At 49.0% G+C, this 12,652-nt stretch overlaps 1 protein-coding gene across 1 annotated transcript in view; it reads right to left on the minus strand.

Annotated features, from left to right (window-relative positions):
* Positions 1 to 12,652, minus strand: part of LOC133350087 (protocadherin Fat 1-like) — a 228,050-nt gene that overhangs the window by 28,119 nt on the left and 187,279 nt on the right. Inside the window, 8 exon segments of the mRNA XM_061564091.1 lie at positions 4 to 201; positions 2,793 to 2,936; positions 3,291 to 3,428; positions 5,718 to 5,932; positions 7,375 to 7,764; positions 8,094 to 8,327; positions 9,386 to 9,539; positions 11,964 to 12,160. Coding sequence (XP_061420075.1) covers positions 4 to 201; positions 2,793 to 2,936; positions 3,291 to 3,428; positions 5,718 to 5,932; positions 7,375 to 7,764; positions 8,094 to 8,327; positions 9,386 to 9,539; positions 11,964 to 12,160 — 1,670 coding nt within the window.

Here is a 12,652-nt window from a genome sequence, read left to right on the forward strand (position 1 = left end):
CACCTGCACGGTGAGCAGATGCTCGCGTCGGCCACCGCTGGCGAATCTGACGGCGGCGGTGACGACGCCCGCCTGGTCGATGGCGAACTCGCTGCCGTTGTTCCCGGCGACGATGCTGAAGCCGAAGGGGGGGCCGTTGTGCGACGCGTCCATGTCCATCACAAGCAGCCGCACTATGCTGGTGCCCGGAGGCTGATTCTCCTGGGGGGCGGCAGGGGGTGGGGGGGAGAGGGAGTGAGTGGGGTCACACGTTCCACCAGTTGGGTCACACGTGCCACCATGTCATCAACCCGTTACAGAAAAACACCAGACCTTGTGAATGGGAACAGCTCTTAACTGTGAAAATGCGAGACATGTCACGTAAACTTCAATAGCTGAATGGACGTAATCACCTGCTATAGCAGGGTATGATAGTCTGAAGTGTAAATACAACGATAGTAATGTAATCTGCGGGTTTTTCCAACACCATCAAAAAAACACTCCATAATATTTCTTTCAGACAAAAAAACGTGAAATGAAAAATGTTGAGGCACTTCAAGATGTGATTTTGAGATGGGTTTGTTGCAGAAGATAATTTCCAGCACCATAATGGTTGGTGTTTTGGTCAACACATTTTCAACAGGGGTATTGGGCTTTTCATGAAGAGCCACATTGTATGAGAAACTTTTCCCACACGCAATATGTTTGTCCTTTTCAATGAGAGTGGATTTCCAATAAGAGAAAGTCAATTTTCCTTTAGACTTGAAAAGTGTGTCTTTCAGGATTTGCCAAAAAGATTCCGTGTAGAAAAATGACAAGTGAAAATATGCTGTCCAATGACCATATGAGAGCTAAGGACATAGAACTGCATCTGCTTGTCATGATAATCCAATTAATCCCAAAAATAAATGCATAATCAAGTGTCCTATGTGTACCGTGAAAGTCTTTTTTAGCCAGTGGCAAGGATTATTCGATCCACTATTGTCAGCAGTCTTTCAAAACTAAACTGTGGACACTAAAGGGCTTACCACCCCTGAGACAATGCAGAATATTAAAAAGCCACCATGCAGTGGCTGCCAGTCTTGTTATTGAAGTGCGTGGAGAACTAGCGGTGAAGAACCGCCGCATACCCTGGGTGTGCGTGCCACACAGAAATGATGACCACCATATTTTTGGGATAGAAACTTCATCAGGGTCGGTTTACTCTGAATTTTTGTCGCCGTCGTCATTTGGAAATAATGAAGTTTTGTATTAAGGGACCTCACTTAAGATGTCAACAAACAAGTCAAATGGAAGTTGATGATTGGTAAATCACAAAGAGCAGCTGAGAGGGGAAGATTAAATAATACCACATTATAGCCATTGAGACAAATAACACGGGAAACAATTTCACTCACATAAGCCTTAGCCCATGACAATAACAGTAAACAGATTTGTTCGTGGCATTTACATTGCTGACAATTCCAGCAACAGCAGCACAATTGTATAACAAAGCAAGCGGAGGTCAGGCTCTTTGATCATCAGACAGCGAGCGAGTGCATTCGCGCTTGAAAAATCCACTGCGAAACAGGATTATGGAAGTGAGTGCACATTGGGTTCAATTCCCAGTCTGGAGCAGCGCTCTGTAAAGGATTACCCACGAACCATCAGAGCATCTCCCTACACTTTCACAACTTGCAAGGCTAAACACACTAATGCAGTAGTTTAACCTGCAGCCATATGAATCATACATGTAAACATGCACATGAGCAATTGCCAAGAGAAAAAAATGCAAACATGTAAAGGGTTTTAAACAAAATATTTATAATCATAATAATGTGGCCTCCAATGAGGCTGGAAAAGGCACTTTCAATTATTGTTACAACTCGCTAAAGCAAACTCAGAGGGTCCTTTTGATGGCGTGCACACAGTTAATAGCAGAGATCGATATTAAAATGAGGGTATTATTTATTTGCTTTTTCATTTATTGCTGTATTCCAAAGTCAAAGTTTTGTTGGCAGCATCAGCCATGGCTGCATCCCTGCCCCACCATGTTCTGAGGCAGCCCTGTACTACAATACCACAATACAGGGCTGTTGCCTCAGGGCTGCAGAGTGAAATCAGCACGGTTTGGTCATAAACGATTGCCGTCTGGGTCTACATCTACCCTTTCTTTGTCTGTCATAGCGGTCACCCTTTATTTTTAAATCAACCTGCAATCATTCTTCACATTCAATTGTATAAATCTGCCTTCCACATTTCGACTGTCAGAAATGTTCTTCATATGCAATGTCATCCGATTCAAAGTATTATTCCTATTGCAATCAATGCCCAAATTCCCAGACAGTACACTTTCATCAGACAACATTCATTCATATGCAAATGCATAGAGCTTCATGACACACACATTTATTGGTGGGTACATTATGCCAGACAGGAACTCGCAGGAATCATTCGGTTTGGAGATTGAGAAACATATTTTCTAGTACCGGCGATGCATTTAGCCCACTCTGATGAGCATGAACAAATCTCCGACTGTTCCCAACTGCAGCCAACTGCGGCCTTTCCAATGAATGTAGTTGGAGAGTCGGTACCAATCCATTAGGTACGTTGGACAAGACTAACAGTCGGTACTGATCCATTAGGTATGCTGGACAACACTAACACATAAGTTGCTTTCCAAAACGTTGGCCATGGTTCACGCTGAATAAGGAGGGTTCAGTTTGTGAATAAATAAACAGCGCAACGTTAAAAACAAAGGTGTGCGGAAGGAAAAAGAGAAACCAGAAATTTGGCTTACGTCGATGCGATGGTAAACACGATGGCAAGCTTACCTGGATGACGGCCGTGTAGCTTTGCTCCGAGAAGGAGGGAGGGTTGTCATTGATGTCAGAGATGTCGACGTTTACGAGCACGTCGGCCGACAGTGGCGGGGTCCCGTTATCCGTGGCCCGCACCGTCAGCGAGTAGCCAGACACCTACGCACACCCCCAAAACGGCGTGGAGTTAATGACGCCTGGCCGTGTCGAATACCGAAATCGATGTGTCAAGATATCGCACGCACAAGGACGGTGCAGCGGTTAAAACACCGGACTTGCAATCCAGAGGTAGCTGGTTCAATCTCCCAAGGACGCAGTTAAAACAGCGGGCTAGTTTCTTAAATCAACCCGGCAGGATTAGAGAGCACACCACAGCCAGCACTTCTAATGCAACTGGAGATGAAGAAAAGGTGGCGATGACAAACAGCCATTTTAAAAATGCACGCATATGGCGAACGGTCAAGGCCCCGCACGACCGGAGAGCGTGCGGCGGCAGTTGCGGCAAGGGGTCACCTTCTCCCTGTCGAGCTCCCGACGCACGCGCAGGGTGCCCGACACCTCGTCGACGGCGAAGCGTTCCTCCTGGTCCCCGCCGACGATGGAGTAGCGCACGACGCTGTTGAGCGGCCCGTCCCGGTCCTCGGCCACCACCTGCAAAGGAAAGAGGTGGAGATGATGACGATGAGCGTGGCGATGACGATGAGCATGGCGACGACGCACAAAGAGCAGTCTGTGCCAAGGCATCTTACACTGCTGTGACGTTCGTCCAAATACCGCTCGCAACCCTGAGTGGGAATAATCTAATAATCGTGAGGGTCACGTGCGGATATATCTCTTATCTGCAGGCATGCTCAGATAAACACTCTCACGTATCTAAAGCACAAGGGAGGGAAACTAAAACCATCCTGGTACCAATACTCGCCACATGCCATCGACTTTGAATGTAAAGCAAATGCTAAATGATCAGCGTCGTGCGCTACTCCATCTTCGGCGGGGACCAGGAGGAACGCTTCGCCGTCGACGAGGTGTCGGGGACCCTGCACGTGCATCGGGAGCTCGACTTGTTGACATTTTTTTACATTTTTTTTACAAAAAATGTCAACAACTCACGAGATAAGAATGATAAAGTACGTATTGAAATTCAGGTATGGCGAGAGCCTATTTGCAAGAATGCAACTTAGACTTGAGGCAGGGTAAAGTTGAGAAGACAAGCGGCCTGCCACATCTGCACTAGAGGTCGGGCCTGTGTGTGTGTGTGCGCGTGTCTGGATGTTAATTAATTATTTTCTATTTGGGTCAGCCAAAGAACAAAAAATGAATCCTTGTGGAGGAGCTTCGTACCCCCGATAGCCCCATCCCTCGAAGCAGTCGCCCCCCTTGTGATTCATGTTGTTATTATTATTATTATTACTTTCTTTCAACACGGGTTAGTGCAGCACGCAAAGTGATTGTGGCTTGAGCTACACAAATTATCCAACGTGTCAATCTCCACTGTAACGTGAGGTTTTATTTGTAAAGTCAAAATTATATAATTTGTCTATCCATTTCCTGAATAAATAAGTTCCCATGATAAACAATGTGCAAGAATAGAAATTGATAAGAACATATTTGACAACAATGCCTTGGATGTATATGCTGTTCGTTGGTGTTTATAGGTCTTCGAATTACTTTCTAAATGTACAACTACTGGTATTTACATCTTCTAATGACTTTATTAATGCACACCTCTTGACAATAAAGGATGTATACATTTGAGTGAATTGAAACAAAACATTTAAGATTAACATATCAGGATAATCGAAATGGCACAATCAACAACAGAATAAAATGTGTGTGTGTTTGTTGTCTTGTACAGCAGATTGATGGGAGGCTCTCAGAGCCACTGCCAGGGAGTTTCTGAGATCCTGCGATTACACCTCTGGGTAGAGACAAGTGACAAATAAATGTTGTCTCCTCGTAACCATCTCAAGGCAACTACGCGACCAGGCAGATGTCAAACTCAATATTCGTTGCCTTTTTTGCCTTGGCATTTATTTATTTAGTAAAGATTTTATTACTTTATTCTTTGTTTCATTTTTCTTTTTAATCACTTCATATCGATTTTTTTTAGGAAATGTCTCTCAGAAACTGGGTTCTCATCGGCGAGCGGAAAATAAACCCGGATGTGATGTTCCATCTTCGGAAGAGAACTCGCACGAGGGAATAGACGAAGCACAAGAATAATGTTTATGTGAAATCAGAGGGGTTTGTATATTTAAGTATATATGTGCATGATAAAGAAGCAACTTCAACATGATTTATTATATGACCATTATTTAGGAAAGTCATAATTTTGACAGAAACTTATGATAATTTTCCAGAAATTGACACCCCCTATGAGTGCTATAGAACAAATACGGACACTAAAAATATTGTGACCGATATGTGTGAACAGCTGTCATCTTATTTGTGTGGTGTGGATAAAAAAACTATAGAAATATTTTGACCATGTAAGGTCCACTGAGCTATAAATCTTTTTTTTCAGAAGCAACCTGGCCACAAATGATAGCCCAACGAAGTGGCTTATCACGTGGACATGTTTAGCAGCCAAATACTCTTAACGCATGTTTCTAAATGTGAAGGGAAAAACCGGAGGACCCGGAGAAAAATTCACGCGAGCACCGGGAGAACATGCAAACTCCAAATATACAGCAGGCATCAGGGTTGGGGATCGCAATAATTTGGACTTTAACGTCTTTGAAAGACTGACCTCAAAAAGAGGACTGTCTGGTAACACCAGGACAGGTGGCAAACCACAGCTGGAAAATGCCTTTCAAGTTAATGCCGTTAACGTTATGATGGTATCGTTATAATGAAAACGCGTTGTTATAAGTCAATGGCGTTACCGTGATGACGGTGTCGTTATGATGAAAACTGATTGTTCTAAGTTCACAGCGTTACCGTGATGACGGTGTCGCCAGGCAAGGCGTCTTCGCCCACGACGGCGCTGTACACGTGCCGGCTGAACTCTGGCGCGTTGTCGTTGACGTCGGTCACGTTGATGTTCACCGTGACGACGCCGCTCAGCGAGGGCGTTCCCCCGTCGCTCGCCTGCACCGTCAGGTAGTAGTCCCGAGACGTCTCATAGTCCAGGGCCTTCTCGACGCTGATCACACCTGGCACACGCGTCGTGCGCGTGAGATTCGACCGAACGACCGGCGCCGACCGAGACCGCCGACCGAGGCCACGTGACGCGCGCGAACGTTGGGAGTCTGTTGCCGTCGCCTTCGGAGGTCCACAAAACCGGTTCTGAAACTTTTAACTTCATGTTAGGGGGCCTAGCGAACTACACGTATCTTGAGAGGAAAACTACGAGGAAATGCACCATCTTGAGTACGATCCTGAACCTGACGCCTGTTTATTTGGGTTTTGCGTGTTCTCCCTGTGGTCGCGTAGATGTTTCTCTGGGTCCTCTGGTTTCCCCTCTACATTTAGAAGCATGCGTTTAGAGTAGTTGGCTGCTGGATAGCTCTTCTGAAAAAGAGCTGTACAGCTGAGTGGGCCCTACCTGGTAAAATAAAAACAGTTGAATAATTTAGTTTTGGTTTAGTTACCAACACCATGGCAAACATAGTGGAAGGTTAGAGAGACGAACCTCAAGTAAAACTATCTTCACACGATCAAGCATGTGCGTGTGTGCACAGCGTCAGTGGCCAAGCTTAAGCAGCTGTCTAATTATTATTATTTAATAACGGACATCAACCTTCTTGACATTCAAGCGTTTAGAGGCACGCACATGAGACGCAATCCATCACGGTACGCCTCGAGCGTCCTCTGCGCATCACCCGCCCTGCGAGGGCGAGGCGGCCACCGGCGAGGGGCTCGAGGGGTCAAGGTCCCGGGAGCGCTGCACAGACAGCACCCTGTGAAGACCCCTCGCCATCGAGCCCCGCGACTGGCAGCAAATGCGGTTTGCATGTAGCACATTTGCATGGAAGCAGTCCGATTCATACTGAAGAAAAATATAGATGTGGATTAATGCAAGTGTTTGTAAGAAAGGCAATTTCACGTAACATTTGGCTGAACAAAAGCCAAATTGCCTTAAAATTGTTGTTCTTGACAACCTTTTCTCTGACAAAATTCCATCAAATCTCCTCGCGAGAAAAACACGTGAATTTGGCCAACCCTCTTGCGACAACGAGAGGCCCCGGCCTCGCAGGTCCATTCCCTCGGTGTTCACAACCATCATATTAAATCCTGCCGCTCGACAGATATTTCTGGTGATTTCAGAAACACAATTTTCTCAAGTAAAAGAAAAACGATGCACATGCAACACAACACAAAAACCCTTTCAGAACGTGCACAACCTTTGCACATGGCCAGCCACAGAACACACGGATGTGAAGATTGCCAGTGTTCATTCCCTTCAGAAAATTTGTGACGGAAATATACGTTATCAAAGTTTGTATTTATTTTTAGTCAACGATGGCCACGGGTGGATGAAAATCGTCAATTGTAACGATGACTAATGACTGCCCACCAAAGATCAAAGTGTGACGAGGCACACTCAGCTTGTCTGAATTAAGATGCCCCGCCTCGAACCGCCGCCGGCCCTTACCCAGCTTGTGGTCGATGCTGAACATGCCATGCTCGTTGCCGCTCACGACGCCGTAAGTGACCTCCGCGTTGGCGCCCGCGTCCTTGCTGATGGCCAGCACGGAGAGAACGGCGGAGCCCGGCGCCGCGTCCTCCGGCGCCGCCGCGTGGTACTCGCGCTGCTCGAAGGCCGGCGGGTTGTCGTTGACGTCCAGGACGGCCACCGAGACCCCCACGGTGGAGGTGAGGGGCCGGAAGACGTCCCCGTCCTCCGCGCGCACCGTCAGCTCGTACACGGCCTGGTGCTCGCGGTCGAGCGGCCGCTTGAGGCTGATGATGCCCGAGCGCTCGTCGATGGCGAAGTGACCCCCGGCCGAGTCCAAGAAGGAGTAGGTCACCTTGCGGTTGAGCCCTGCGGCGCGGACAGGGGATCAGAGAGGGGCTCGCCCACGAAGGAAGGCGCGGAAGCCGCCTCGCTGCTGCTGCACTGCTGCTGCTGTGCTGGAGAGCCGAGTGAACACTTCGTGTTCGGCGACACAATGGTGGCGGCACAATTGGGACACGAAACCGCGGGGGAGAATTGCGCACGCGTGCAAAAAAGACACCACAAACACACACGCACACACACACGCACGCACACACACACGCACAGACGTACGCACGCACACACGCACGCACACACGCACGCGGACGACGGCGTCGCCCGCCGAGCGTCGAGGCCGCGGCGGCGGCGGCACGTACCCAGGTCGGAGTCGGTGGCCTGCACGCGCGTGAGCAGCGTCTCCACGGCCGTGCTCTCGTACACGGACACGGCGTAGTGCGACGCGGGGAACTGCGGCGCGTTGTCGTTGACGTCCTCCAGGCTCACGAGGATCTCCGCCTGGCAGGAGCGGCCGCCCCCGTCGGTGGCGCGCACGCTCAGCGCGTAGGCCGGGACGGCCTCGCGGTCCAGCGGCGCCAGGGTGAAGAGCTCCCCTGCACGACGCGCGGTTGACACGTCGCGAGATGTTAACTACCTCGCCTGGTAGGCAGCGGGTCGTGGGTTTGATCCCGACCCTGATGCCTGCTGTATATTTGGAGTTTGCGTGTTCTCCCTGTGATCAGGCCGCTTCTGGAAAGAGCGATCTAGCTCAGTGGGCCTTACCTGGTAAAATTAAAATAGTTCAGTTATGTTTTGATTTAAAGCTTTCGTGACTGCAGGGATTCATATTCTTGGTTCTTTCGGTAAAGTCACGTAGAAGAGAAATAATAAAATAATAAAAAATACAAATATAAAACAATTAAATTCTCACGACGTTTCGACTGCAACACAAGCAATCATCATCAGGTGTGAAATCCACGGCAAGAAAATTTGAAAAAAGAGGCAATCGAAACGTCGTGAGAATTTTATTGGTTAATATTTAGATTTTGTATTATTTTATTATTTACCTTCTATGTGACTTTTACGTCACAATGCTGTACCGCGAATGGTTGTTGCCAAATACATACTTGGCATCGATGATGGCAACAAGCCTACCACAAAATCACCCAGCCATGTGCCCAATGCATCAGATCTTATAAGCCAAGCTGAACCAAGCCTGAAGAGTGCTTGGAGGGATGACCGTGTGGCAGTATTACAGGCTGCAGAGGTGTATTGTGGGTAGATAAGGATGGTACAGCAAAATCTATTGTTGCACTGCAATTCTACATTCTCTTGTCAGATAGAGGAACGTGTAGATCCATGCTCAGGTGTGTGCATGTTGACCTTCTTTCACAACGTACTTAGCCAACCGTGCTAATCGGAGGTGGGTCACACGGGCCTAGCCGCACTTAACCAAAGTGTCGCTGAGAGTGCTGGATGACAGCCGTTTCATTTTACCGATCGGCCGCTTTGAGTTTATTTTGTCTAACCAGGTGAGAGCTCCAGAGACGAGGACAGTCTGGGCCACCAAAATGGCAACAGCAATAAAATGAATCAGTCGAGGAAAGACGCACGCACGAACGCGTACACGCGCACGCACAGCAAACTGTCGTGCGACGGCTGCGTGCGTTACCCGTGGCGGAATCCATTCGGAAGTGCTCTGCTCCGGGCCCGTGCAGCGTGTACTGGATGGCGGCGTTGGCACCGACGTCGGCATCCCGGGCGGAGACGAGCAGCAGGAAGATCCCCGGAGCGACGTCCTCCGCCACGGCCACGGCGTAGAGCAGCTGGGGGGGGGGGGGGGGGCAGCGGCAGTGCACAGGAGAGATGGCAGTAATGGTTAGAGCACGCCCGCACGCACGCACGTCGTACACACGTACGTACGCACGCACGCAGGCACGCACACATGCACGCACGTACACACGCACGTATGGCCGGGGCGGCTGCTCACGCGCAATGACCTGCACCAGGCCACACGGCTGGCGTGGCCGAGTAATCTCTTGGCTCAGTGAGCACCGGTTCACAGAGAGCCCTGCCACCTGATGACGCAGGTGGAGACCATTCTATGCCGCTTTGGGGATGAACAGATCCCGTGCCATTACTCTAAAGAACCTTCATCATCCACTGAATCACAATAATGGGCTAATATTAATGAATGACTATAGTATTTAGGGATATATATAGCAGGGAAAGTCCACGTGTACAAAGACTGCTTCGGGAGAATACATTACGTATTTACGTGCGCGCGCGTTTTAGCCCTGCATAATTGGCGTTTTCACTTGTGTCGTGACATCGCGGACATGTGGGTGTAGTACTAGCCCTAAAGGGGCTCGGTGAGCGCTGAGTGACACCACGCTCAGCGTGCAGTGCCGACCCCTATAGGAGGGGGTGTGAGGGTGCCGGCCATGAATGGGGTTAATGTAGGCCATGGCACTCTGGTTGACCCTGGAAGGCACGTGATGGGTAAAGTCTACACAGGGGCCCCACGTGGGGGCTAGGGGTGGTCACGTGTCGGGGCGAGATCCTGCTAGAGGATTCGAGAAGGTGGTCGTGGCCAAGGGCGGAGCCAGCCACGACCAGGGAGCATATAAACCGGGTCCCCAGAGGGACCGGGAGTCAGCGTTGCCGTTGTTATCCTGAAGATCTACGTTCTACGTCAGAAAAGAATCACCAACACGTGGACCTGGGGCAGTTACCCCTTAGTTGTTGGTATCAATAAATGTGTTGCCTCCAAAGAGTACGTCTGCGACTCAGTTGAATCCACTACACTTGCATACACCCAAGCTAACGTCATTTTAACTGACAGGATAAAAACTACTTCCATATTGCAATATTGGCCACCGCATTCAAAAATACCACTCAAGTTTACTTCGTCATAGTGGGGGGGATGGGGGAATCAAAAGCTCGCCAGTTGGGTGCTGCGCAGGTTTCACCGCTTAAAGCCTGGGGACAGCGGAGAGCATTTAAAGGGCAGCCAAACACCGCGACGGTTTTTGGGCTTCATTTGGCGAATGAAAACAAAACAAATTAGCGGGAGAGAAAAAAAAATAGTAAAAAATCAATCACCTGCATCCCGACCGACGATGGCTTACTCGAGTGTCGGCACACGCAGGAGCATTTGGGCAAGGGATCTTGGCGAATGATTTTACCAGTCAATATCCCTCACCTGGAATTGCTTTTGGATTCAGGCAACAAAAAAACCACACAATATCTACTGTCGATTCTCAGCACTGAAATGAAGCCACGCTAAATAAATTGGCGAACGAAAGACTCGTTCGTGCGAACAACATCGCCCGCTCAACACAATCCCTTTTGTGTTTGCTTGCTCAGATAACCCCTCTCTGCTGAGCTGAGGGAGTTGCCTCTCGGCTAATATTTCAAAAAGACAACTTACTGCTGAAGACCATGGCAAATGTGTTCACATGTTCTTTGTGCAGAGGATAATATATTTAGCTTTCAGTTCCGGGGCAGCAGGTTTGATGTACACTGAGTGGCTATTGATGACCACACGATCTCTTCACCTGCCTAAGCTGTATAGGTCGAGTCCTAAACAGCTTCAGGTGGGGGGTACGTGTGGGAACCTACAGCTTTTACAAATCATCTAAAAGGTTTAAATTGTCAGCAAACTTGAGCTGAGAGAGCACTATGCAGGGGACCGATGTTAACCTTATGTAGATGCAATTTACTCACCAACCTATTTTGGCATTTAAATATTTTCAATAGTGTTGAACATGTAAAAGCCCAAGTGAGAGTTCAAGTGAAGCTACTTGCTTCGGTAGTTTAATCCGCCAATCTCTCTGTGCTGGACTTCTGCATATTTTTACACCACTGAACCCCTCTAGATGGTATTTTGCCTACTCCTCCTCACACAGGCCACATGTATTGCAAGAGGAACGAGCACCCACACTTCACCCCACCACACATGACCTGCCGATAAACTAACGGGAGCGTACTAATCTATATCGCTGGGTGGACAGAGCTGAGCTGCATTTTTTTCAAATGCCGAATTACTTCAACTGCGCATACCAAGACACCGCACGCACGCGCGTCCAACTTCCTCCACACCGTACGTAGCCAACCGCGCCAATGGGAGGTGTGGGGGGGGGGAAGGACAACAAACTAAACGCACAAAGCGACGGCCACGGACGACACGGGTGTGCAGGTCCCACGAGAGAAGGGCGCGGTTCTGGGCACCGCCCTCCCCCCCGTACCTTGTCGCACACGGGGCTGTTGTCGTTGGCGTCCAGCACGGCGACGTCCACGACGGCCTTGCTCACAAACGCGCCGTCCGTGGCCGTCACTTCGATCTGGTAGCGGTCCCTCTCCTCCCGGTCGACCGGCTGCTTCAGGTGCAGCTTCCACTCGCCCTGAATGTAGCCGATGGCGAACTGGCCGAGCGGGTCGCCGCCTGCGGTGCGATACGGACGCACGCCGTCTCTGTCACACTCCGACATCGCCGCCGCCGTATTTCTCCGTATCGCGCCTCGCAACGAGGACGACGACGCACGCCCCGAAGCGCCGAGGGAATAAAGGAGCACGATTGAACAGAGCGCTGCACGCGGGAAGTTAGAATCGTATCAAAGTTTCTAACGACCAATAATGTTGGTTTCCCACTGGAACGTATAAAAAGCGAACACAGAACAACTAATTTGTCCTGAAATAAAATGATGCTGGAGAAATATGAAGAATTTTACAAGGCTTTAACACGGCGAGTTTTCAATTTCCTGTAAAATTGGGATACATGTTCATCGGGAATTATTTGAAATCTCGGGGAAAATCTGAGTCACTTTTTGAGGCCATCATAGCACTCATCATTATTGCTCATTTTCGCTTCAGTTCTCCTCGGATTTGAATTCTGAATCTCAAAATCTTTTGAATGTGAGTTGCTCTCTAACCACCA

Source organism: Lethenteron reissneri, chromosome 32, assembly GCF_015708825.2.
Source record: "Lethenteron reissneri isolate LAM-NWPU_2019-01 chromosome 32, ASM1570882v1, whole genome shotgun sequence".
In the NCBI taxonomy this organism is placed as follows: Eukaryota; Metazoa; Chordata; class Hyperoartia; order Petromyzontiformes; family Petromyzontidae; genus Lethenteron; species Lethenteron reissneri.